Genomic DNA, 25966 nt, shown 5'->3' on the forward strand with positions numbered 1-25966 from the left:
CACACACAGAAAACTGCAGTAGAATCCTTTTCGTTTTTGATGCATAAACAGAAATATAACAATCATCGCTAAACACACAACTTATTTGTTGTGCTGCTTCCCATTGCCAGCGGGGTTTCCGTGTAGTAGGGAAGCAAAATTTGAAGGAAACCTTTGAAAAACTGATAAACAGAGTACAAAAGTCAGGTTTACTTCTACCAACTGATTTTGAGAGAATACACTAATAGGTGACAGTATAATGTATGTAGTAGAAAAAAAAAGGCGTTGGTCTAAAATAGCAACTACATCTGCTACTCAGTAAGTAGCTACTTGTTACTACTTTGCAAAAAAAAAAAAAGGCACCTCAAGCTATCAAAAAGGTTCAAAATACAAATTACAAAAACACTATTGTACTACATCTGTGTACATGGTGAATCATGGGGTATTTAAAAAAAAAAAGACAAATTATGTAACACAGGTTATTAGATGCATGCAGCTAAATCAATAAGTTTTGTAAAAGAGCTGTGCAATGACTACTGAAGTGGCATCTAATGCCAATTGTGAAACATCACAGTGGAAATGTGATGTGGCAGGGGATACGTATGAGGTTAATAAAGTTATGAAGACATAAATGCCTAATGTAATATACATTGTTGCTTTTAAAATCATCTCGACTTCTCTATTATCTCTGCACAGTCACGCTCATGTGGTTTCAATGTGACAGTGATGCATATTTAAAAAAGGTTTAGCAAAATTTAACTTTTAACAAAGCACAGACTGGGAAAAATAAATGCTGGTATGATAAGGTGAGTTGTTTCTATACTTTCAATCACCAATAACCCACCAGACGCCTGCTGTAATTTAATACACAAACTATAGCCACAACAACATCAGAGAAAAGAGACCCTAGAAGTACATTAATCACTTTTCCTGTTCATTTCTAAAGCATGCAGCTGCTGTGTCTGCTTCCCTACAGGAACCGGTTTTGGCTCTTGTGTGTGAAATAATGAGATATAATCATAATCTCTTGATTAAAAACTGGTCCAAGCAAAGCTCCTCCACTTCTTTGACATGAAATGAAAACCGAACTGGACTGATAAAAGGATTGACATGTTCTAACTTTTTATTTTCCCAAATAAAGTAATGCCCCGCCTCGCATCTGGCATGACTTTGTGCTTTAGTTGGGGGATATCAGTTCTGTGAGAGATAAAGGGACTCGGATTTCAATGTCAAGGAAGCCACTCAATCTCAACAAAGCTAACCTCAGGCAAAAGACGTGGCTGGGCATGCCCACAGCTTTTACAGTTGGGATGTTTGTTTAGGGTAACAATACTATGAACACTACTTGGTCGGAGAGAGTTGAAGAGGCGTGTAGCATGAGACCATCTGGAACGGATATGCACGAGCTTTAATCTGTTGCAATATTTACTTGCCCGAGTGGCAAATGAATTCAAACTTCAGAATGTTGACAAAGACTTTAAAATACAAACTGTGAAACACAGACCTAAGAACAGTAAAGTAGTTGAGTGACCTGCAGAGATCGGCCCTATAGGAGAACGGACTTTAGAGGACTGTGACTCTATTGTGTTTATTGGACCATAATAAGGTGTGAAGGTAATAAAAAGCAAAAGGATAGTAAAGTATAGCAGTTATAAGGTATTTTTAGATTAGACCCTGGTTTTACTTCTGGATGAAGAACGCACGTTTAACACGCACTGGGCAACGTCTGGGCAAGACGTATTATTGCCTTGCCAGTTCCTGAAGCTGAGTTGCAGGGAGGGGAACGTGGCTTGGGAGGAGTTATTAGGTGCTGACATACTGGCATTTCTTAGCGGAACATTTGGCCCTTTTGCTGGTCACGGTGACCGTATGCAAGTGCAGCTATCCAGAAAGGCGTAAAATCTGACCACCTCGTTTTTCCCTCCTGAGGTAGACCAAAAGGCGTGAAAGAGTAGAGACCGGTCGTGTATATTAGGGCCATCCCCCATTCCACAACAGAGTGAGAAGTATGAAAATTGAACAACTTTGTTGTACGTGTTCCGACCATAGTCATGAGCACAGAGGTGCGTCTCGCTCCAGGGACAGTCAGCGCTCGTAGTTAAAACCCGTCTCACAAATGAAACAACAGCTGGTGAGGACGTCCGGGACACTTCCAGCTAATCAGGAAGACCTGGACACTCCCAGCTGAAGCAGTCGCATTGTTTTAATTAGTGTACTGATGCTGTACATGCAGCTAAATGTATCTAGATACACTGCTCAAACCTTCCCGGTCAACTTCTGCACACATCTGTGGGGCACACATCTGGGACACACACACACGGCTGACAGGATCTTCTCCTCGGGTATGTTTAAAAAAAAAAAAAAAAAAAAAAAGAAAAAAAGATGACGCAGTGAACGTGATTCTGTCTAGCTTTGCGCACAAAACGTGGAGTCACACTTCAGATCATGTACAAGGACACACGTTTGCAGGATTTTTCCTCTCTTCCTTTGGCCAGTATGTAAAGACCAATGCTGTTAAATTGGTGGCCTACTTTTACGGAAATGTTACAGAACACTGGTATGCAAGCACTTATTGAGATGTACTATGTAAGATGACGGCCCGCTGTCTGTTTGGTCGGCCTAGCTGGCTTCACCAACATCAGAAGAGCCGGCTGATGCAGGAGATGAAGGGGTGGTGGATCCATGCTGAATTACAACAGGATTTACATACCGACTACCCCCAAATTGTATTGCACAAATATGACTAGCAGTCTCCCTCTGCCACTTCTGCTGCTGTGTTTGTGGAACAAAAATCACCTCTTTCTGAAGTTTTCCAGTTTGTTAATGACCAGAGATTCTTTCTTGTTCGTTTTTTAGCAGTTGTTAATTTTTGCGCATAGGTGTATGTGAGAGTTAATGTGTCCTATATCAGTCCTCTTGTCAGACTGATCAAACATACTTTATTAAGGAGGTGAAACCTTGATTCTACCAGTGAGGACTAAAACCGCTGAAACATGAAAGAACAGGACAGTGATAGGTGCAGTTTGTGCAGTGAGATGTGTTCTGATGTAAGTGAATGTGAGGTGGGTTATTACAGAAAGTGCAGGCATGCAACATAAAACAGACAGATACATATATTATGTATATGTATAATATTCGTTTCATTTTCATGTATACTGTACAGCACTTTGGTCAACCTCGGTTGTTTTTAAATGTGCTATATAAATAAAATTGACATATAAATAAAGTACATATAACAAGAGGAAAAGAAGGACAAAAGCTCCTTCTTCATATATTCAAATTAGTGTGCATGTATGTGCGTGTATGTGCGTGCCTGAACTTGTATGTGTAGTGAGACATATGCATGCATAGATGGAAGTACAAACACTCATATGGTTCTGTAATAGGCTGATTTATACCGTCCATGGCTCTGGGGATGAGGAGCTCGCAGACAACCTCGTTTTCTCATCAACAAATCCCACCAACGACCCGCAACCCACTCCTGTCACTTCTGTTTACATTAGTCCTAGCCCACAACTGTACCATTAGAAGCAATTATTGGTGGGAACAGCTTGACACATCACCCCATGTCGGTCAATAATGTAAAAAGGACAGCTGTCACGTTAAATTCTACTATTTATCCGCCAATGCAAAAGGGGCTATAGAAAGAACTGACTCCTAGGGGGTTTTCAGTGGGGGAGATGTTCTCCACCAGTCCTGCACCATAGGTTGGTTGATCTCAGAGAATGTTTTATTAGACAGTATTCAAGTCATCCAACGTCTGTCCTCAGATGCCAAGTCTTATTTCAGTGACATAAAGGTGCACAAAGCTATTGTGAAACCACTTTTTACAGTTGCTGGGTTTATTTATTACTTACATCTAAACCTATAAAAGTCCATGAATTAGGATACAGTCATAAATGCAAATTGAAAACAACCGATTACCCTCAATTTCACCCTTCCCCACCAAGCTTGAAGAAAAACTTACTTTAGCTGAAAATGGTTTTCCGCTCTATAGAAAGTGCTTCGTTGATGGAGTCTGATATCATTAGTTCTAATCTACACTAATGAAAACTGAGTTACAAACTGTACATATATTGTATATAGTATATACTGTATAATATATAAATATTAAACATTTCTGAAAAATGGAGCAGCCTCATTCTTTCATGAAAATGTAACTTATCTAGGATTCCAGCTGGTGTTTAGACATCAAAACATTAGAAAGCTGACTTCAAATAACTTAATATCATGGCCTACTTCCAGCATAATGTTCCCTGACTGCATTCATTTTATCCTTACACTCTGAGCTTCTATTATTGCCAGCTTATATTGTCCATAAATCTGTTGTTCCTTGTCCCAGCAACAGATCCATCAAATTATCTATGCATTGTGTACTTATCTGTTTGTACATCTGCCTTCTTTCACGTTATGTACACTTCCATTTCATGGCCTTTTGCAATGTCCTCTTCCCAATGTGGAAACACCAGAGCTGGGAAGGGATACCAGATCTATGGCTCCAAGCGAGCAGAAGCCGCAGCCGGCTTTAGTGTGTTCCCACAATCACGATACTGGGCACCAAGAACTCCTGTATACGAGTTTACATACAAAGTTACATTGTTACCATTACAAAAAGCTGCTTTATTATACCAGGATAAACTTTAGTTTATGGTCACAGTTGCCGCTTTGACACATGGCTAAACTGACGCTGGTACTGTTTGAGCCAAGCGAAGTATCACTTAGTTGAATATTTATTACTTAACCTGTATAGTGAAAAATAATGCTGGCTACTCTGCTTGAATTTTGACCCCATACTTAAATATGTCATGCACTAACCTAGGGGGTTACATTTTTAGCATTGGTCCTAACCAGACCTGGACCACAGATTTAATCAGTCACAGTCATAGTTGTCACAGAAATCCCTGTTAAAACCTTCTGTTAGCTCTCTGTAGTTACATTTTAACTTAATCACTGCTGTGACATATTATGTGAAAAATAAGTTAATAATACGAGAGAAATAATTTGACAGTTTTCAACAACTCTCAAAGTCATTTTAGAACATATTTCCAATTTAAAGTGTACTTAAATAAAGGGTAGTACATTTTGTACTTTATAAATGGTAAGTTCAACCAAAAGGAAAGATCTATCACATGGTAACAATGCATTCCTTCATAATTTGCAACTTGTCCAGTAAATGGCTAAAAAAAGCGTAATCCCTTGCTCATGCGTTTTCCTTCTTGTCATTGACCATCCCTCGCCATACCACAAAAAACAGCACCTTGCAGGATGTGCGGTTTCTGGTCCTTTGATGGGGTTGAGCCTGCAGAGGAGCTGCAGGGTTGACGGGATGAACAACCCTGCTATTCAAAACCAGGCCTATAATTCCAGAGGGAAGGGCATGTGCTGGTGGCCCACTGGTAGGAGAGAGGGTGCAAGAGAAACAGAAAGGGGAGGCAGGAATGCTATCAGGCTAGTTATTAACAGAAAACGTGTTGGAAAGGAAGGTTGAGGGTTTAGTAATCCTTCAACGAGAAAGAGGATTTTTATGAGCCTTTTATGTCTAGATTTCTTTCTGCATGGTTGCTGTAAGCAGCCATAAAAAATACAGAAAGATGAACTCCAGGCACGGAAAACATTAAGTGGCACTTTGTTGTTGGAGAGACACTAACAATCTGTATAGTAAGAGTAACAGCAATGCAAACGGACAAAAATGTCATGCAGACAAGTTTTCCATGGACAAACAGTCTCATTTGTGCAAAAGACCTCAACAGCAGGAATGCAAATGTCAGCATTCACGCCACAACAAACAATGGTCTTTTCTTGATTGTACAATGACTTCCATCTGTTGCCTTTTAGCTCATGTGCCAATCTGAAAATCGCTTTTGTAAATTTTTGTTCTTCAAGTCCTAAACCTGGTTATCTCCTAATGTAATTCAATCTTCCATCTACTGTATCCATCCGAGCTGTATCCTGTCCAGGGTTGTAAAGAGCTGCTAGAGACTACAGCCATTGAGTGAGAAGTAGGGTACACCCCAGACATCGGTCCATAACAAAGATCACAGTGACTCAAGACTTATTCAAATTAAAAATATTTTACAACTTACAAATAGGGGGGAAAATGGTTGCATGAGGGAGACCTTAAAACAAATTAGCTACAGCATCCCACTTAACTCGTGCAGAAGTCCAGTCTTTAAAAGAAAATAACTATTTCAAGGTTGAAAGAGATGGATAACTTGTCTCATCTGTAAATGAGCAGCTGGCTCCAAGCACAAATAAAAGTTTGTACTTATGTGGACATTCTGGACACATACATACATTATGTAGAAAGACATGCCCATTCAGGCTTCTCTGAATACGTTTACAAACTCTACTGTGTCCATACATAGGCAGTATTGATTACTAGAGTAATGGTTTTAAATAAAACACTAAGTAGTACAGAGCATCCCTCTGTTCCGGCATTGTAAATGGTAATAGGATGTCTAAGAGTTTGCATAACAATGTGTGCTAAATATACAGTGTATGCAATTAATCTGCTTCTATATCTCCATATACCCTATCATCATCTTAATCATTTAATCTTTAAAATGTTTATTATAAGATGAAAAAAGTACAGACAAAAATACATATATTTTACTGAACTAAAGCCAATGTTTGTAATGTTCCAACCAATCAATTCCAGTTTTCTACACGCTGGTATAGACCAGTCAGATCCAGGTCCTGCTCTCGAAGCCTGGGAACAAAGCAACTGGACTTCATTTCTTCTTCAAGATGTTTTACCTTCTATCCAGAGGGCTTGCTCATCTTACCTTGCTTTGAGCCTTCCAATTTATTTCTAACTATTGTGGAAATTCTACCAATTATAATAGAATATACGGGAACTCTAAAATAAAAGTGTTGAAAGTTACCGGACAGGAGTGTTTGTACAAATTATAACTGATTTTAGAATGAACAATGTTATTCCACAATTCCTCAAATGAAAATGACCTGTAGCAAGACTCCAACGCAACATTTGGCAGGAAGAAAGAAAAATATTAATTCTTTTGATGAAAATATGAAATACTCCGCCATCCAGATAAAAGATTTTTGCTGTACCGTCCAAATTTCTACTTTAATTCCACTATTCTATCATGTGAGCTGACTGCATAGTTTACTTGATCAAATTACTCATTTATCCTTAATACTGTTTGTAATGGGAATTCAAAACATGTCTGCTGTAAACAAAAAAAAAAAAGAATATTTTATTTCACACGACAACAGAAAATGGGAGCTGTTAAAAACTATTGATATACAAGCAATGAGACTGAGAGCAGATCTAATACTTTGACAGAAAAAGCACACCAGCATCAACAAACACGAGACAGTTTGTTTTGAACCAAACAGAAAAGAAAGGAAACAAAAAGTTGACGTTTTTCCCCCTGATGCTCGTAAGTGTGGCAGATAAAATAATTCAGTCAGAGAGATCTTCTGCCTCATGTAAACACGCTCACCCCTCTTGCGCCTGGTGTTCTCAGGCATGACATGCACAGTGATTGAAGAGGTTTCTTTCAACTGTGCTGATAAATAGTATGAGATGTACTCTGAGTGAGACTCTGTTATTAGGATTATAATGAAACAGACAAGTGAAAACTTACAAAGATGTTTCTAAAAGGAGGACAAAAACTTAGAAGTGTCTTCTAGTTAAAAAAAGAACCTAAACCAAACACCTCCAAACATTCAGCCTCTTTACTAGATGTCAAATGTTTCAGGTAATAGCCCTTTTGGAAACCCACTGAAAATGTTGGCCATTAAAAACAAACCGTAAACCAACTTGAGCACTAATCTGAGAATGATTTCTGCAACCATTCCCAGTGAGGTTTCATCTTTCTTCACAGTGGATGAGCTCACCTTTGTGGGACATGGAGAGCAGAGTTGAGCTGGATCAAGATGTGTCTGGACAGCTGATGACCCATGAGTAAAGTAGCAGCCAAAAATCCCTAAAGCCAACTGAGTTAGACTTTTCTTCTCTCCCTTAAAACTGTCTCACTATCTTGAAGGTATTCTTAGCCATAAAAATATATCAATCTCATCTGTAAAAATACATGATACACAATGTTTTACAAAACACACAACTGAGAGTTCCAAAAGGACAAAAGATAAAAACCATTTTGGTAACAAATTGGCACATTATAATATACATAAATCAGAATACACGAATAGGTGTTTATTACACATATTGTGGAATCTCTAAAAGTAAACCTCTATAGTTCATCAAGAGCATCAGCGTGGCCTTTAAATTGTCTGTGCTCAGACCAAGGATTTAGGGCACCAGGTTTGGCACAAAGCGGGACAAATTGGGGTTAGAATGAGGGATTGATAGTGAATGGATGTTTAGGCTAAAAGTAGGAGGGAAGACTGAGGGTAGAGAATTAAGAGCAGGTGGAGGACGCGGGGGGGAAGCGGTGTACCCAAGAGCATAGGTTTAGGATGAGGAGAGATTCATTTCAGAACCCCCTGGTTACAAAGCCAAATTATCAGGATCAAACTCATTCATCAGGAAAACTATATTACGTCCCAAACCGTAGTTAGACAGTAAACGCAAGCTTATTTTGTTTACATTTAAGAAATAATGATCTAAGTTGATGTCATAAATGAAAACCAAAACTTTAGTCACACCAGCAGAGACATTTGTAGGTCTCTTCCTGTAGCCAAAGAAAACTGCTGCAGGACTTTTGCTTAGAGCCTACCTTCAAAGCAAACGCATATGCTTAGATCAAAGAGGAGTCATATTGCTGATAGGATACACATTTTCCATTTCATCCAAAAGTTCACACATATAATTTTTGTTTGAATCGGCCATAGAAGGGCAGTGAAGGAATAATCAGAACTCAACAACGAAGTCCCAAGCCTACAATCATGAGAATTTTATTACGATTCAAGTTACAAACATTTCCAGAACTGAGCAAATGATTATGTAGAGCCCCGTGTTTCTTTAGCTGTAACTAACTAAACTGACAGCTCAAAGCAAGCATTAAAGAAGAGAGGCAGTTTAATGCTGTACTGGAGGTTCTGAATTATTTTGCTCAGTCTGATGCAACAAAATCTGTTAGGCCGAAGTCGCACTGAGACGGCATAATAATGAGCCTTCCTTGCACAAAATGGCTCACTGCAATGCAGCTGAGTTTGGATGTTTAAAGTGAGAAACAGATATGTCTTCTGCGCCTTCTTGCTTCCAAATCAAAACACAAACTGTGAAGATCCTGACTTGACAAAAGAACCTAAACACGAGAGTGATAAGAAAGATACAGATGACAAAACACTAAAATCTGCCCGCAAATGAGAACATTTCTCAAGAAAAGTTCTCCAGTCCGTTCAACTCAAGGAGAAACTGATGTCTTGACTTTCTCCAAGCACCAGTATGAGGCCGACTATTCTGAGTGTACTATGATCCCCTCGAGATGAATTTTAATAAAGATCTAGTTTCTTAAATACTTTTTATTATATTTTCCTGCTTTAAAATGGAAATGTTTATTTATTATGTTTTTATTATTAATTATTATCATCATCATTATCTGATTGTAAAGCACTTTGATCAACCTTGTTGTTTTTAAATGTGCTATATACATAAATTTGACCTTGACGATTACATAATATTCCCTCAGCATCAGTTCAAAATTTAACATCTTATACTTGCAAAACTTTTGTTTAGTGTCATTTTCCAACAATTGCCCTTATATAAATATCTGGTGCTCTAGTCAGATATTTTGTAGCAAGAAAACAGTTCTGTACATGCACACATTGAACACATTATAGACACCGCATTCTGTCTTAATTTGCCACATCACGCCTAAATTTTCTCCTCACTCAGGTTTCAGACAGAATTTCCTCACTGACTCCCAAATCGCAGCCTGAGGCCCAATCAGTTTCCTTGTCAAAGTCCCAGCCGTTGCCAGCAGGGACTGATTTCTTTCTAAACAGGGCATCTGGGGGTGAAAACCAAGCTGTGAAGAATGAGGAAGTCCTCAATGACTCCACCCCACCCCCCTTCCACTATCCCACCCCACAGGGCCAAAAGGCCAAGACAGGCTAACACGATTGACTCCAACACATACAGGAACAAAGTGAAGAGGAGCGAATGTGAGGCCCCACAAAGACCTAATTTCCACATAATTATAGTGCAATCCTATATGAAGGAAGTGACATTTACACACCGTCATCTCCTGTAACCTGTCCCCAGAGAGGTGATGGAGAGCAGGGCTTTCAGCCTCATTCTCAGACACTGAGGTTACATGTATTAGAGACAGAAACAAAAAGAAAAAAAAAAAAGTCTTCCAGACTTTAAGTTCTCTATGCAAAAGCAAACATGACTAGATTGAATAAGTGAAACCAAATGCCAGTTTTGCCTGCAGGAGAAAACACCAATAGGATCCATCCACGTATTTTAAAGAAACGCACAAGATCTAATCTGAGAACCGCCAGAGAATGTGATCAACCTTAGGGCAGCTGCTCTGAGAGCGAGAGGTATGGACAAAGAAAGGGGGGGGGGTACAAAAGAAGAGACGGATCAACTTTCACCACTCTTTGTTTCTCTACATCATGGCAAGCAGAACTGTGGTTTTCTCGTTCTAGTCTCCCACAGTACAAGGAGATGCAGGCCACCCTTTTCATGTGTGAAATGTTACAACCCAGGCATGCATGCGTCATATTCCCAGTCAGGTTACAATTCATTACATCCCTCTGACACACCATTAACCCAAACAAATCACACGACCTCCAGGGCTGAGGGGGGCTTTCTCCACACTGGCTTGATTAAAAAGGTAAGATATATGAGCTGTACGTCTTGTGTCAGTGTCTTTTCCTGGCAGGTGACTGAGCATGTTCATGCAGACATGCACAAACACGAACACACAAACATACTAAGCTGATTCTTTTATTTTTTCAATTGCTAAAAAAGAACCTTAATTCACAGCTGTAAAGGTTAAAACAGCAGCTTTTGCTCCATGAGCTGATTACCATCAATAAATAAAGGGGATATTGAAAGGTGTTTTGTATGATGTTTTCTTCATGACCAGTTATGTTAGGCTTTGCTTCACACTGGGTCATAAGAAACAGGACTGGTCAGAACAGAATAAGGTTTGATTTCAAAGGAAAAGATAAATAAATGACTTGATTTCACAGCTCATCCCACTCTTATATCATGGGATGTCAGGAATCTGGGATTTACTGCAGAATGCAATGACGTTTGATTTATCCCAACCCTTACAAGAAAAAGTGAATTGTAAGGCTTCAAAAGCCTAGTTGCAGTAAAGACAGCTTAGTACAGCTCTGTACAGCTTTGCAACAAATACATAAATAAATCGAGAAAGTTTAAAAAGTGTTGGCATGTAGCAAAAGTATTTGCTGTTACAGTGATCTGTCTTTTTTAGGTTATCAGGCTCCTGTGATGTCGTGGAGACTGAAGCACGAAGCCACTGTAATGGCTGCACTCTAAAGGCAATGGTCACACTGCAGGTCTTTATGCTCAAATTAGATTTTTCTGCCAAGATCCAATTATTGTTTTCTTCTTCTTCTTGTGGTCATTCATAGTAGTATTTTAAATGAGTCTTATCAGATTTTACGGACAGGCCTCAACTTTGAAGTGACCAGCATGAGGAGTAAGGCGAAGTGACATCAAACACAGTACATAGGTGTACTGATGTAAACATGGATGCAGCAGCAGTGAGCTTGTAGGATTTCATTTTTTGTGTGCAGTTGAAGCCTACAAATTCATAAACCAGCAATGAGACTGAGTAAAAGGAGAGCAACACTTTTAACACTGGTGATGTGTGGAGCAATGGCTTTGATATCTGTACAGGGACGTATGGATGATGGATCGGAACCAGAAGTGAAGGACTGTGACTTGACTGGCTTCCCTGAAGCAGATTTTTAAAAAAAGTTAAAAAAAACAACCTGCTGCTAACGCAGAATTGTGGTATTAATCCCATAGCAATGTCAAAGATGGATGATATGGGACCTGAAGGTTCACACAGGTTGTGTAAAACATCAAATAAGCATATGATTTAGCACCAATTATGAAAGTGTCAGACTTGGGTCTCTTTTTTCTGCAGCATAAACGTAGCCCAATACCACTCAGATCTGCATGGTAGACACTCAACTCTGATCCTCTTAACCCGATGCACCCATGACTCTGGACAACAGTAAATCTAGACTCAGACCATATGAACTCTCTCCATTACTCCGGAGTCCAATCCTCCTTTAAAACTGAAACAAAAAGAAACCTTTATCCCTCCAATTCATCTCATTGATAAGTGCAAAAAAAACTACCTTCAGTTCTCTTTGCAATCAGCAGGTGGAAACATCTTTATTGCTACTACCGGTATTACCAATTCCTAAGTTCTGTTGTTGATTTACTTTACTAAGATTTCATAAATACTTTAAGGTGATCTCCAACGACACTGATTCAATATTTTCTTCTGACCACATTACAACGATTAGTCGACATTGTCAACATAAATCAATGATAAAAATAGTCGCTGACCAATTTAATTGTCAACAAAAAAATAAATTAACAGATGAGCAGTGCCAAACATCTTAGATGACAAGCAATTTAGTACTGCTACTGTTACATTTTAAGTTTGAGAGTGACAAATAAGTAACTAAGTAACCAGAAAGTGGCAGCTTGTTAAGATTTGGAGCACAAAACCGAATAGAAGCACAGATGCAGGTGTAAATCCATACTGCCAAACGGCTATTGCCAACACTTTAGAACAAATATCTAAGAATAAAATGATCTTGACACATGACAGTATCAGACGCTGTAACCCGGTACATAGCCAACTGTATTATGTCAGTTGTAGGCTTTGCAAAATACGTTTGCACTTTTTCAAAATCAGTTTTATACAACAATAGTCGCTTAAAAATTAACAGAGCACCCACCCACCTATCAATCTCATATCTGCTTTATCCTGTTCGTCCGATATCAAGTGAGAGGTAGGTTACATCTGGGACAGCTACAGATAGTGACCAATTATTTAATGAAGAAATAATAATTCACACATTTTTCCAATACATTTCCAGCATCAGACTTCACAAAAAACAAAGGCTTTGGGTGCTGCCTAAATAAATAAAACAATGTACATTTACATTTCTTGTTTATCTATTATAAGCTTAATTTAATTTTATATTCAAACATTATCCATACAATAACTCCATGAAAGAGTTTTAAATCAGGAAAAGGATTTAATTTGGAACAATAAACCATTATTCAATTGGATCCATTTCAAAAGTGGTTGTCATTAGTCCATGTATGATCAGTGACAACAAAGACCAGGAAAAGTACGTGGCTGACAGGCTTTTATCCATAAATGTTTTTAATTTAATTTTATTTACATTATAATTTTTTATTCTGGGCACTCAATATCTAAAACCACAGCTGTGGTTTCCATCTCAAGGGAGGGTGGAGGAGAGTTCAGACTGAAGCTTCCAAGTCCTGAGGCTGCTCACACACTTGCCATCGTTGCTGTACACTCTGCTGGAGCCTCCTCATTCGGCAAACCCACAATGAGTCTTTATTGTGGCTGATAAGTTGAGAGCTGAGACCATGGGAAACTCTTTCTAGCTCTCTTAATTACTAAAAACCAGACAACTCCTAAGCAAGGAAGCATAGACAGTGAGAGGGATGACTGCATCACACGGTGTAGACGTTTCCACATCAACACAATTCTATCACGCAGCATTTTCAAATAAACGATTGGAGTGGCTTCTTTACTTAAAGCTATATTTAGTCAAGCTTACTGATGCAAAAGATTTGTTATGAACAGCTCCTTCCTACAACACCCCTTCCCACACACCCAAACTTTTCTTAAGGCGGTTGTGCCTCAAGGGATGGTCTGTGACTATTGATTAGGAGGGCAGCAGGTCATGAGGTTAAGGCATAGAAATGGTCAAAGGGGGAGGGGACAAGAAACGCAAGATTAGTAACTCGAGCTTCTGGTCATAAAGTGTGAAAGCTGCACTGGAAAAAACAGATCATGACAGTGTTTAAGGGAATTTGTAATAATTTGTTAACATATTCAAATTAGACCTAAATAATGATATAAGCAATAATGATAACTGATTCCGGTGTTTTATTCGGCAAAAGGAAAACAGTCCTATGTCATTTCCATTGTGTGTGTAAAACAACTGATATGATTTGTTACTGTAAGTCCAGTAAAAAGTTTCAAGTGACTGTTAACCTGTCTAAAATAAGCGATGGACAGATTTGGACCCCCACAGTGTCTCATGGTCAGAACAAATGTCTGCAATTTTCTAAATGCACCAAACCTGACACTGGAGACGGTCCAAAGATGATAAAAGCTTTGCTTCAAGGTGCCAATGAAAATGATTTGATGAAAACATAATATTATTCATAACTGTCAAGTAAATGGATTTAAAAAAAAAGACAGATAAAGAAAAAGATACATGCAACAAAACCATAAGAAAATATACAACAGGAAGTAAACTCGCCTCTTGCTGTTAGATGAAATGAGGTGTGTTTGGTGTAAGCGTCCACTTAAATGTAACGTGAGATCAACTTCCTGCGGTCTAAGTTGATAAATAAATACATTAAAAAAGTATCCTGCCTGCTTTTAACTAGAGTAGTTCAGTTAATGAATCATGCAGGAAAGGCTGCCGACAACTAGAACTTTGACTTTTGTTTATTATAAGTAAAAAAAAAACATGTCAGTTACTCATAACATTATGTCTCACCGCGGTAACGATTCATAAAGCCATTTAAAGCACATAGGGAGTCTATGAAACAAGCTGTGGTTGATAATAGTAATTGAAAATATGATGTTTTCACATGTTTAAGCTTATCAGAAAAATGATTCCTATTTAGACTATTTGAACTGGTCTCTTATTAATATCTGATGTCCAATTAACTCACTGCTGCTGTCCAAAGCCCCTTTCACACAGCCAGTTCGAGGCGGGAACGTTGCGCCTTTAAGCCGCCTCGCTGTTCTGTGTGAAAGTCACGGAGGCGGAATGGGGGGGCCAAGTGGCCCCACCAATAAGCCGGCAGCGGAGGTAGTCACAGAGCCGTCACAGAGACGAAACGGGGTCTGTGTGAATGACACAGCCGGCATGCCGCTGACATGACAGTCGGACTGACGCTGTTGTCACGCCTCTGATTGCGGAACGCCGGCATGCTGTGTGAATTTACAGACGGGAGCGGCGTTATGCCGGCGTTGTATGGTTCTGTGTGAACCAACAAAGGCGGCGTATTGGCAGGACTTCTTTACACCAATATTGCGGAATCTCTGTGTGAAAGGGGCTCAAGTCTCCAGATAATTGTGGTAGACATGTGCCATGATGGAGGGATATGTTAGCGAGTCTGAGCATTGCTTTAATTTGCAAAATATTAGCAAGAAGCACCGAGAGTCATTCAGTTCTGTTGAACCAGTGTAATGGAGAGCAGCGGTTTTAGACATGCTTACAACAATCACAAACAATGTGAGTGGTATAGTGTTAAACTGATCCATCCTTTGATGGATGGTAAGTTTAAATAATTGTTGAACTTCTCACTTTCTGACTCAAAAGTTCACATCCCAGAGTATTTAAAATCTTTACAAAGCACAGTGGCCCGTTGAAACATCCAGGATAATAGTTCATATTAATCAATAAATCCAAACAAAAAAACTAAAACCATTCACACTTTGGGTAGCAGCACTAGCACTGCAGGGTTGATGAACAGAACAGTACAAGATAATAAGAGCGGTCATTTGTCTATTTACCCTACAGTGAGCGAAAATAACCAAAATAGTCAAATTCCCTAACTTGTTTGACCTGACTTGGCCGAATTAACATGATTCTGATTCACAAGGGCCCAAGAATGCCCAACTTTAGGTACCAGAAGGCAGATGAGCACCTGAGCCTGACAGCGCTGTCTTTGCAGTCAGTTTCAAATATGCAAAAATGAAAAAGAATGACATAAGAGGAACTCAAAGGAACTATAGCAATGAATGCAGGAAACAAGAACCAGCAAACAAAAACACAAAAAACAAAAAACTAACCACATGAACAACTTTAATCATCTAAAACACACTGAGACAGAGATTCACTGATTAAATCAAGTTGGGGAAGTCATAGGATATGACCCCCATCTTCACTTATTCCAGGACTGACCTCATGCTATCCTCTCCCATCCCCCAATCTCCTTCCTTCTAATCCAGTCCTGCAGGGAGGCAGGCAGCAACATGGCCTGATGGCCATGTCTGTCTGCCTTCCTGTCTGTCAGTACGTGCACATGCAGCGATTCAAGGTGGTTGGAGATCTGATCAGATAATGACATGCAGAAGATTGGATCAATTTATCTGATCACACATGCTGTTCTGAGATCAGACTGAATCAGATTGAATAAACCACTGTAACCAGAGCATGGCTGACTCCGTGACGCTAGGTGGCGCTGTACCCGAGGTAACCATGGTAACCATTTCAACAAAGAGCCACTTCCGGTTGACCTCCGCTTAACAACAAGGAAAAAGTGCATTCTAAGGGCCAATCCCAATTCTCCTTCACTCGCCCTTCTTTTCTCCACTCGCACTTCTTTTCTTCCCTAACCCCTAAAAAAGAAGGGGGAGATTTTAGGGCACTTGAGATCTAGGGCACTTGGCCCAGGTGCCTGTCCCATTTCTCCTACTCCCCCTCGTTTTCATCCCTAACCTGATCAGGAAGCAGAGAGCCAAAAGCTGTTTTAATTTCAGCTGTAGCGCTGTTAATATGGCACTTTATTAAGTTTTAATATTTTTTCAGGTATAAAGGTAACCTTAAGATCCGCAACCGGGGCTCAGTTTATCCAAATAACGCCTGTTAAGAAATTTGACCCGATGTTTTCGGAGATGAGAAGAGCCGCCGCCCCCGGGGAGCAGCCTCAGCTCACAGCCCGAGAAGAGACGTGTCCGCCGGGTCAAGCTGCTGCGTCAGCCCCGGGAGAGAAACTCTCTCTGGGACGCTGCTCTGTTGAGAATCACGCCGGCTGAAATAAATCATTTAGGAAGATGTTGGTTTAATAGATGAAATCTAACAGTTGTAGCTACGCCTGTTAAGAAATTTGCTCCGAAATTTAGAGATTTCTTTCTGCCAGCTCCGGAGTTTATGCCGCGTTCCATTTACCTCGGAAATCGGAAGTGGGAACTGGGAATGGCAGCCATCTTGGAATGGTAACTCGGGGGTGGTGAAGACTCTCCCACTTTCCCAGTGGGAAACCCCACGTCGAGGGGCGTTCCAGTTGAAAATTCCGACTGGGGACTGGGAAATCCCCACTTCCGAGGATAAATGGAACGCGGCATTAGGTCCGCGTTAAATAGACGCAGCCTACGGCGTAGGGTACGGCGTATTTTGTTTTTTTTTATGCCACAGTTTGCAGATTGATTGTTGATGCGTGGGCTAACGTGTCTGCTGGGATTATTTTGCGAGCTTTTGCAAAAGCGTGCATTTCCGAGGCGCCGCACGGCACGGAACGTGACTCTGACAGCGAGTAATTCGGACTGGCACAGCTGATTTAGCGGAGCTCTTTAATGCAGAAACAGAGGATGAGACTTAATGGGTTTGATTAATGTAAAAACTGAAATAAAGTAGCCTACAATCAAACAAAGTTTTGCTCCCGCTGTATTTTTAAATACGCACACTCCTGTGCTTGTGTGTGTGTGTTCTTGTGTGTGTGCCGTTTCGGTCGGTGCGCCGTGTGTGTTTTAAATACAGAAATATGACACAAGACTGAGGGTATGCCTTTTCACACGGCGCCCGTATGGTCGCAAAAATACAATATTTATATATGAAATGTCAGAATAGGAAATATTTTGACGACACCCCTGAAGCAGTCACACGACACCCCAGGGTGCTACTCATGGCGCTACTACTGAGCAGCTTTGCGTCGTCTCCTTTCACTTCCAGGTGAATCCCCTCCCCCGGGGGAAAACCCCACCCGGGGGAAATTCTCGAGCATGCGCAGACTGTAATATCCATGTCTCCGTACACATGGCATTAACAAGGCGGTTGCGACTGGCTTATCTAGGTGCTGCAAGCGGGTTGAAGAATCCAGTCTGATCAGATTACTTGACTGACTTAAGGTGTTCACATGCAGTTTAAAAGTCAGTACGATGTGTGCAAATGATCTCCAACCAGTTTGAATCGCTGCATGTGCACGTACTGTGTCTGTCCGTCCATCTGCTGGGGGCCTAGCCGTGGTTCAAAAGAATTAAAGATCTCAGCGAAACAACCAAAAATCTCTGCAAATCCCCAGTTGGCCTTCCCTTTTCTTTCACTTTTACTCCTCAGTTTTAATTCCCTTTTTTTTCCCCACTATTCCTTAGCAGGATCCAAGTCCATTTATACCCTGAGCCTCCTATTTAGCTAATGTAGTGCAGCTACACAGGGAATCTCATTCAGCTCATTACTGAGGACTCAACAGGGTTTCTTCACGATGCCGTAGCAGTAGCAACAAAAAGGGGAGAAAGGAGCAGCAGAACAATGCAAGTGGAACAATTAAGCTGAAAACTTTACTTTTCAATAAAGCGTCGGTGATTCAGTCGACTCGGTTGAGGTCACGCTGCCGTGGGTTGGACATTATGCTTTTTGGGGACTTGTTTGTTTGGTTTTGGGGATAAGGGGGGGCATGGATACTGGCTGTTAAGGGATTGAAGGCTGCAGCAATGTCCTCACAGCCTTTGTGGCTACAATGAAAAGCACGGCAGGAAATGTGAAGCCTTGTTTGTGCTCAGCAGAGTTTATTAAAACTGCAAAAAAAGGGTGAGTGGCCACAGATGGTGCTGTCAATAACAATTCAACCCAGCCATGCAAACACACATTCATATACAAACGCCACACCCAGTGCCATACCTCAGCATGGAGGCACACTACGGATGCACAAATAGTTATAAAAAGGAGTGGGTAGTAAAAACAGATGGCAAGTGTGTGAGTGGAAGTGGAGAGATGCTCAGGAAGGCGATAGAGTTCCATTAGTCTTTCAAGCACTAACCTCCATCAACACCTCTGAGAACCCAGCGAGGACAGAGCATCACAGCTCCTCAGCATCCACTGGCGAGGGATAGTTACAACTTCACAGAAAAACTGTTTGCTCCAGGGCCAGAAATGGCAATTCCTGACACATGAAGTAGCTGTTGGTGTTAATTAATGAGCTGAGGTCAGAGACGAGGCAGGCATAATTAAAGGGGAGTTAAGGTAAATGAAAGCATTTTGTATGAATATAGTCTTAGGGAGAGGCCCTTCATCACATGACTCCCACATGGTGTGAAAGGAACATTTCACTTGTCGCCAAAAGCTCAATTTCTCGTGACAGCTAACTTCAGATCCACTCACACCCATAAATCTAGACCAACACGCCTTCTTAATACACAAGAAAGAGTCATCCCAAGGTTGCTGTATATACACACACATTTTCCCCACTAATATGTCAACTTAAAGGAGCTTGAGGCTCTTTTTAAGAAATGAGACTATCTAGCGCCACCCTTCACCACGACGGCCGTCGGGGGTACTGCAGCCAACAGTGAAGCCGGCACGGGAGAACGGGGAGAACGTGCATGCAGCGTCATGTGACGTCACATCCGCAGCCCAGCGCAGGAAATTCGGGACCGAATTGCAGCACATTTTGCAGCACACAGCCTGTTCAAGGCAACAGAGAGATACAATAGAGGAATCATTATTTTGGGTTTGGAACGCTTCATCTGACATTATTACTAGAAAACTTAAAATGTATACGGATTTTTTTCATAAATCTTGCCACAATCCGGCCTCAAGCTCCTTTAAGTAAAGACAGTTCCAGAAAACAAAACTTGCTTTTGTTGAAGTCTGAGGAAATATCACAATTATTTCAAAAGCACAAAAGATAAGCTTTAAGTTGCATTACAGTGTTAACCTAAGATCTGTTGTAATGAATGTGATGATCAATGGAATCCATATACATCTCTGTTATATGATTAGACTATAATAATGCAAATTTATAAAAATACAATAACATTCATTATTTGCACCTTGAATCATGAGACAAACCCATATCATTTCAGAGATAATAACACCAAATCATCTCAAACCAGTTTTCTTGTTTTAGTCCTTGTGTGCAAACCCGCTGAGGCTGCTCTCTTTGCAGAGGGGCAGAGCTCTGATTTCAAACAGCAATGAAGGCAGGTCAAAGGGCAGACTTTATAACGATTCAGGAGGGGAAGCCTGTCAGATGCGCAGTGGGTCCTGCCAGCTGAGTCACGATCCCCGGTCCACAAAACACCAAGACACAGTATGACATGAAACCAACACTTCTGTCAAAAAAAAAGAAGCAGTGCTGCTGTTCTGACAGTCCCAAAACACAGGCTCAGGGAGAATGCCAATGCAGCCATGACCTTCCTCTCGCTGGTTTAAAACGTCTTAAATCGACTGTAACTGATGGCTACACCAAAGTATCAACACATTCCACTGTCGACCCAAACTTTTTAATGTTTTGTTTTCCCAAAGCAGTGTCTTGATATAGATTTAAATTCTTAGCATTTAATAAAAAGCTTCCCTAACCCTTTTTAAGGAATCTATAGTTTTCTTCAGAGTCAAAATGACATCTGACTTCATTTTTCTCTGGCATTTGAAACGTATTAAGGATGTGAATGTCAAGTGAATGACAAGCCAGGCTTTAGGACAGTAGTGTCCACCATCATAGGAAAGCTTCCAGACACTCGCCACAGACAAATGCGTTAAATACCTCTAATCCCCTGACTTGAATGTCAATCACTCAGTGCACACTTGCTGTCATGATAATATTAAAAGGAGTATGAATATCGACTTGATGATTCTTGTGAAAACTATGGATTGTTGCTCTCTCAAAATCGGAGCAAGAGACTACAGAACAGCGTAGTTATTCAAGACGACATAAAAAGTAGCAGCCATATACTTGTCATAATACTGTGAAAATTGGACACATTTTTAAGCTGTGAGACAAGGAAAATGCAGGGCAGAAGATCAAACACTAGCTCCGGCAGTTTTCCAGGCTGGTGGTTGTTGTACTTCTTGAGTAATCAGTGTCTGCTCACCAGCATTTGCCTCTGGCTTTCACATTCAACTCAAATCAATTCAATAATAGTCCACTGCAGATGTGATCCCACTCATTATCATACTGGACTCATAAAAGGCTTTACAAATACTAAAACAGGAGCTGCTAGAACACAGATATCTCACTGACTGAAAGGAAATACATTTCCTCCAGTAGCTATAACTCCAAAAACAAACAGCGTTTGCATGCAGCGTTTGCTGCCCTACTGAAGACTCCCTGTTACAGCTGAAAATTACAAGTATAATGTGTTTCTATGGTTAATTACAGAGCATGTTTAGCATAAATGCTAAACATGTGACTGAATGGCAAGAATTACAAAACAAAATATCTGCAGGTTATTTACACTGCCCAAAACAAGCATAGTAGTTTATGCAAAAAGCCATACTTTGCCTGTAATATTAACCCCTTTGTTAATATTACGGGGCTCAAAAACACATGAAAAGCACATGAACACTTCTTTACTAAGGCCATCTCAAGCAACAGCTTTTTCTAAGCGTCAGGTTGTTTTTGCCATCCCCTTGGGTTCTGAATGACAAATTGGAGGCTGCTTCATGTCTTGTCCAGCATCCCCCATGACTGTGCATCATCTTCTATTATAGGTTGAAAGCCCTTAGTCATGATCACAGGGAAAAGAAATGGTGCTGAACATTCCTTGTAAATGAGAACTCGTGCACCGCCACATGTAATCTTGTAATTCCTCATGCAGCAGTGCCCCCTTCTTCTCACAGCCCCCCCCCCTTTAACCTCTGCTAACCTCTTCTCTTTAACAGCCTTTAAGGGTGTCTCCACGGTCATGAATAGGTGGTATTTCAGCATACAAGGGACACTAAGGAACAGAGCTAGCTGGCTGACAGCCAAATCCCCATGGTTACCCTGGAGCAGCTACTGCCTCCTTCCTGTGTGTATCTGTCCGGGACTAAAGCACCTCTGCTCTGCATGCATGGGGGACTGGAGGAAGACAAGATAAGTTAGGGTGGCATGACTACAGTGCCTTCCAGACCTCTAAATCACATCGCTGTATCGGGACACATAGCAGCTTTATGCTTTAAAGTGAGCGTGTGGGCTTGTGACATTAAACAGAAGACAGAAAATATATAGATTAGAGGGGAACAGGGCTGTTCGATTAATCGATTTTAAATCGTAATCACGATTGTGTAATTAGAACGATGTTAAAACGTTAAAATCGTAAAATCGATTTTTCACTTTTTTTTTTACCTTGTCTGCACACATATTAATGATTGATACCATATTCATGATTGATGGAAATACCTCTCAATACCTGCGACAAGTGCCCCATGGGAGAGGCTCTTTAGTGTAGGAGGGGGCGTTGTAACATGCCACCGGGCATCCCTCAAGCCAGATGCGGTAGACCGGCTCGTGTTCCTTGCAAAAAACTTGCAAATGTGAATAGCAAATGTAATGACTGACATTACACACCTCTACCTCCTTCATGGGTTGCATTATTATTTAGCATGCAAAGACCCAGTTTAGTTTAATTAGAAAATGTCTTGTTTTATTTATTTGGAAATATAACTTACTGTATGTTTGCAAGTGCTGATTTGCTGATTTTTTTTTTCAGAGATAAAACTTTATATTTTATTATATTTTTTTCAACTTTTTTTCAACTTATTTTACAGAGTTTTGCACTTTATTCATTCATTTTTGGTTTAATAAGAGCAAAGTTTGCACTTAAAGCCCAATGGGGCAAATGTTCAATAAAAAAACAGCATATTTGAAATCATTTCTTTGCCTTTTGTCAATTCACAAAATAATCGTAATCGTAATCGAAAATCGGATTTTGAGAGAAAAAAAAATCGAGATTTTATTTTTGCGCAAAATCGAACAGCCCTAGAGGGGAAAAAGACTCCAGTGCAAGCCACCATCTCTCTCTTGAGGGTTCCTGAGCAACACAGTGAGTTTTGATTCCTGTGAGCCAACACAACTTGTCCTCCTTCCCCCTTCAGTTGCTGTGACATCAAAGTCCTCTGACTACAAAGCCTCACACCAACTGTGCAATACTGAGAAAAGCGAATACTAACAGGTTGTTAAAAAAAAAGAGCAAAATGAGTTGTGTTTCAGATCAAAATGGAACCAAATAATCCTGAAACACAGTCATTTATCCTCTGGGTCTTTGATAGGCACTTTCATTGTCTTCCACAGGCAGAAGCCTTGGAGCCCTTCACCAAGCCCACCCCTAACTTGATTACCTGCCTTCACTTGTAAATTACGGTTGCAAATGAGATTAAATATATGCTTAGCTGCTCCTATGAGCAACTTGAAGAATTTCTAGTTATCTGAACATTATCTGGTGCCAGAAGATCACATTTTAACAACTTTTTTGGGGGGGGTTTGTTTGATTCCCACGCCGCGTCGCCCCGCCATCGCCGGCTATGACTCATGCAGGTAGAGGATTTTCTACCTGCGGCTGCGACCAGCCCCGGCGTTTCCCCCCGTCCTTTACCTTTCACTTGACTCTCGTACTCCGCGATGATCTCCTTGTCCTTTTTGAACCTCGGCGTGGACATTTTGCCGTCTTCCTGTGTCCGACGCTCGTCGGAAACTTCTTTAAAAAACTGTTTGTCAACCAAAGCGGACTCCTACAGCCGCCGACGCATCCCCGCACGGTCGGTGTGGGAGCAGGCGCCGGAGAGGGAAAAATAAAATAATAAAGAGTATTTCACGGGATTTGACTCCGTGACAAAAAAAAACTCAGGGGAAGGGAATGGTTTACTTCTCCATAGTTGCCCTTCCCTCTGGATACGAGGTGCATGCACGGCGGCGGGGCCAATGCGCAATCCTGCTGCTCCGACCAATGAATCCAGTCAACTCTGTGAAGAGTCGCGCAACAGCAGCGCTCCCGCAGGAGGAGGAGGAGGAGGAGGAAACATGCAAGTTTGATGCTGCGTTCCATTTACCTCGGAAGTCGGAACTGGGAACTGGGAATGACGTCACAGCCGAGTTATCAGCGTTCCAGTTACAAAGTCGGAAAACAAGTTTGTAGTTCGCATATCACATGAAAAATGTGAAGTACACTATAGCAGCATATATATGCCGAACAATACTTGTTTATGACTGATTTAGTGTGACCAAAACTAGAATGAAGTGCTACGAATTATTACAGAGCTCTCTTCTACTGTTTACAACCGGGGCAGCCATCTTGGAATGTGAACTCGGGGGTGGTGAAGAATCTCCCACTTTCCCAGTGGGAAATCCCACTTCGAGGGCGTTCCAGTTGAAAAATCCAACTGGGAACTGGGAAATCCCCACTTCCGAGGACAAATGGAACGCGGCATGAGAGTCTCCGCGGCGGGGTTCAGTCAAACACCCCCCTCCACATAGTCCAGGAAGGTTTTATGGAAGTGGTTTCCAGTGTGGAGCTCGCAGGCACGCACTACCCCCCCCTGGCGGGTCCTTCCCCCCCAGCTCCAGCACCCTCCCTAGCAGACAGGCCGCCCTGCAGCTGGAGACATGCAGCCGGAGTCCTGCAGGGAGACGGGAGGAGAGGAAGAGGAGAGGAGAGGAAGAGGAAGAGGAGAGGAGAGGAAGAGGAGAGGAGAGGAAGAGGAGGGTCGGATCTGGATCTGCTGACACGCAGCTACACGACTGAAGCCTGAATTATGGTTCCGCGTTAAATCGACGTAGAGCCTACGGCGTAGGGTACGCGGCGACGCGCACCGTACGTTGTGCGTCGCTGCGTACCCGTAAAGGCTCTTCGCGGAACCATAAATCAGCCTTGACTACTGACTCCCAAATTAAAAGTTTTGGAGGGTTTTTTGTCTGGTCCATATTTAATACTGTCCTAGGTATTACTTGGGATAGAACACCTGCTTATTTCATGGGAAATGTTGAGGTTTTGGGAGAAAAAAAAAATGAAATTCCACTTTTAGTCCAACAAATGTAGTTAAAAAACCAAACACTACCAAGAATATGTCTATATTTTCACCTATGTTTTCCTCTAATAGCAGTTTGGGCAACACCCTTTAAATCAATGCTCAATACTGAAAAGGGAGACATTCTATAAATTGACTAATAACCTATAAATAGAAGTGAAGGGTGGAGAACAGAAATTAATTACAGCACCAATGGATTTTCTCATTTTAATTTTATAAGTAATAGTTTCTTACGTTTAGACTCCCAAATCTAAAAGTTTTGGGAGTTTTTTTCTGGTCCATATTTAATACTGTCCTAGGTATTACTTGGGAAAGAACACCTGTTTATTTCATGGGAAATATTGAGGTTTTAAATGCGTTTCAGATCAATTCAGTTTATAATTTGTCGTTTTGGCAAAAAAAAAGTGAAATTCCACCTTTAGTCTAACAAATGTAGTTAAATAACCAACACTACCAAGAATATGTCTATATTTTAACATATGTTTTCCTCTAATAGCAGTTTGGGCAACACCCTTTAAATCAATGCTCAATACTGAAAAGGGACACATTCTATAAATGGACTAATAACCTATAAATAGAAGTGAAGGGTGGAGAACAGAGATTAATTACAGCACCAATGGATTTTATAAGTAATAGTTTCTTACTTTTAGACTCCCAAATCTAAGTTGTTTTTATTTTATTTTTATTTTTTTGGGGGGGGGTCTGGTCCAAATGTAATACTGTCCTAGGTATTACACAACACCTGTTTATTTCATGGGAAATATTAAGGTTTTAAACATATTTCAGATAAATTCAAATGACTGACCTAAAAATCTAAAAAGACACATGAGGGTCACGGGTCATGGGCCACAAAAGGACAGCTGTTGCAGTGGTTGTAAAGAGATGTACAATTGACTGACAAGAGGTGCTAAACAAAAGTGCACCGATAGAAAACCGAAATAGCCTCAAAGCTTTTCTTAAGACACCCTCATGATGACAAGGATGTTGTTGCCCCTTGATCAATAAAAACAGCCAATATGAAAATAGTGACTGATGTACCACGCAGAATAAAACA

General features: G+C 40.8%; 1 protein-coding gene across 4 annotated transcripts in view; it reads right to left on the reverse strand.

Annotated features, from left to right (window-relative positions):
* Window positions 1–23862, reverse strand: part of srgap1a (SLIT-ROBO Rho GTPase activating protein 1a) — an 89207-nt gene extending 65345 nt beyond the window's left edge. For 3 of the 4 annotated variants that reach the window (XM_061721394.1, XM_061721392.1, XM_061721391.1), the window contains exon 1: window positions 23484–23862. In XM_061721394.1, the coding sequence (XP_061577378.1) occupies window positions 23484–23547 (64 nt within the window). In that variant the 5' untranslated portion in view covers window positions 23548–23862. The remainder of the gene's footprint in view (window positions 1–23483) is intronic. The other variant, XM_061721393.1, reaches the window with a different exon arrangement.
* Window positions 23863–25966: the final 2104 nt, after the last annotated feature.

Source organism: Cololabis saira, chromosome 5, assembly GCF_033807715.1.
Source record: "Cololabis saira isolate AMF1-May2022 chromosome 5, fColSai1.1, whole genome shotgun sequence".
Taxonomy (NCBI): domain Eukaryota; kingdom Metazoa; phylum Chordata; class Actinopteri; order Beloniformes; family Belonidae; genus Cololabis; species Cololabis saira.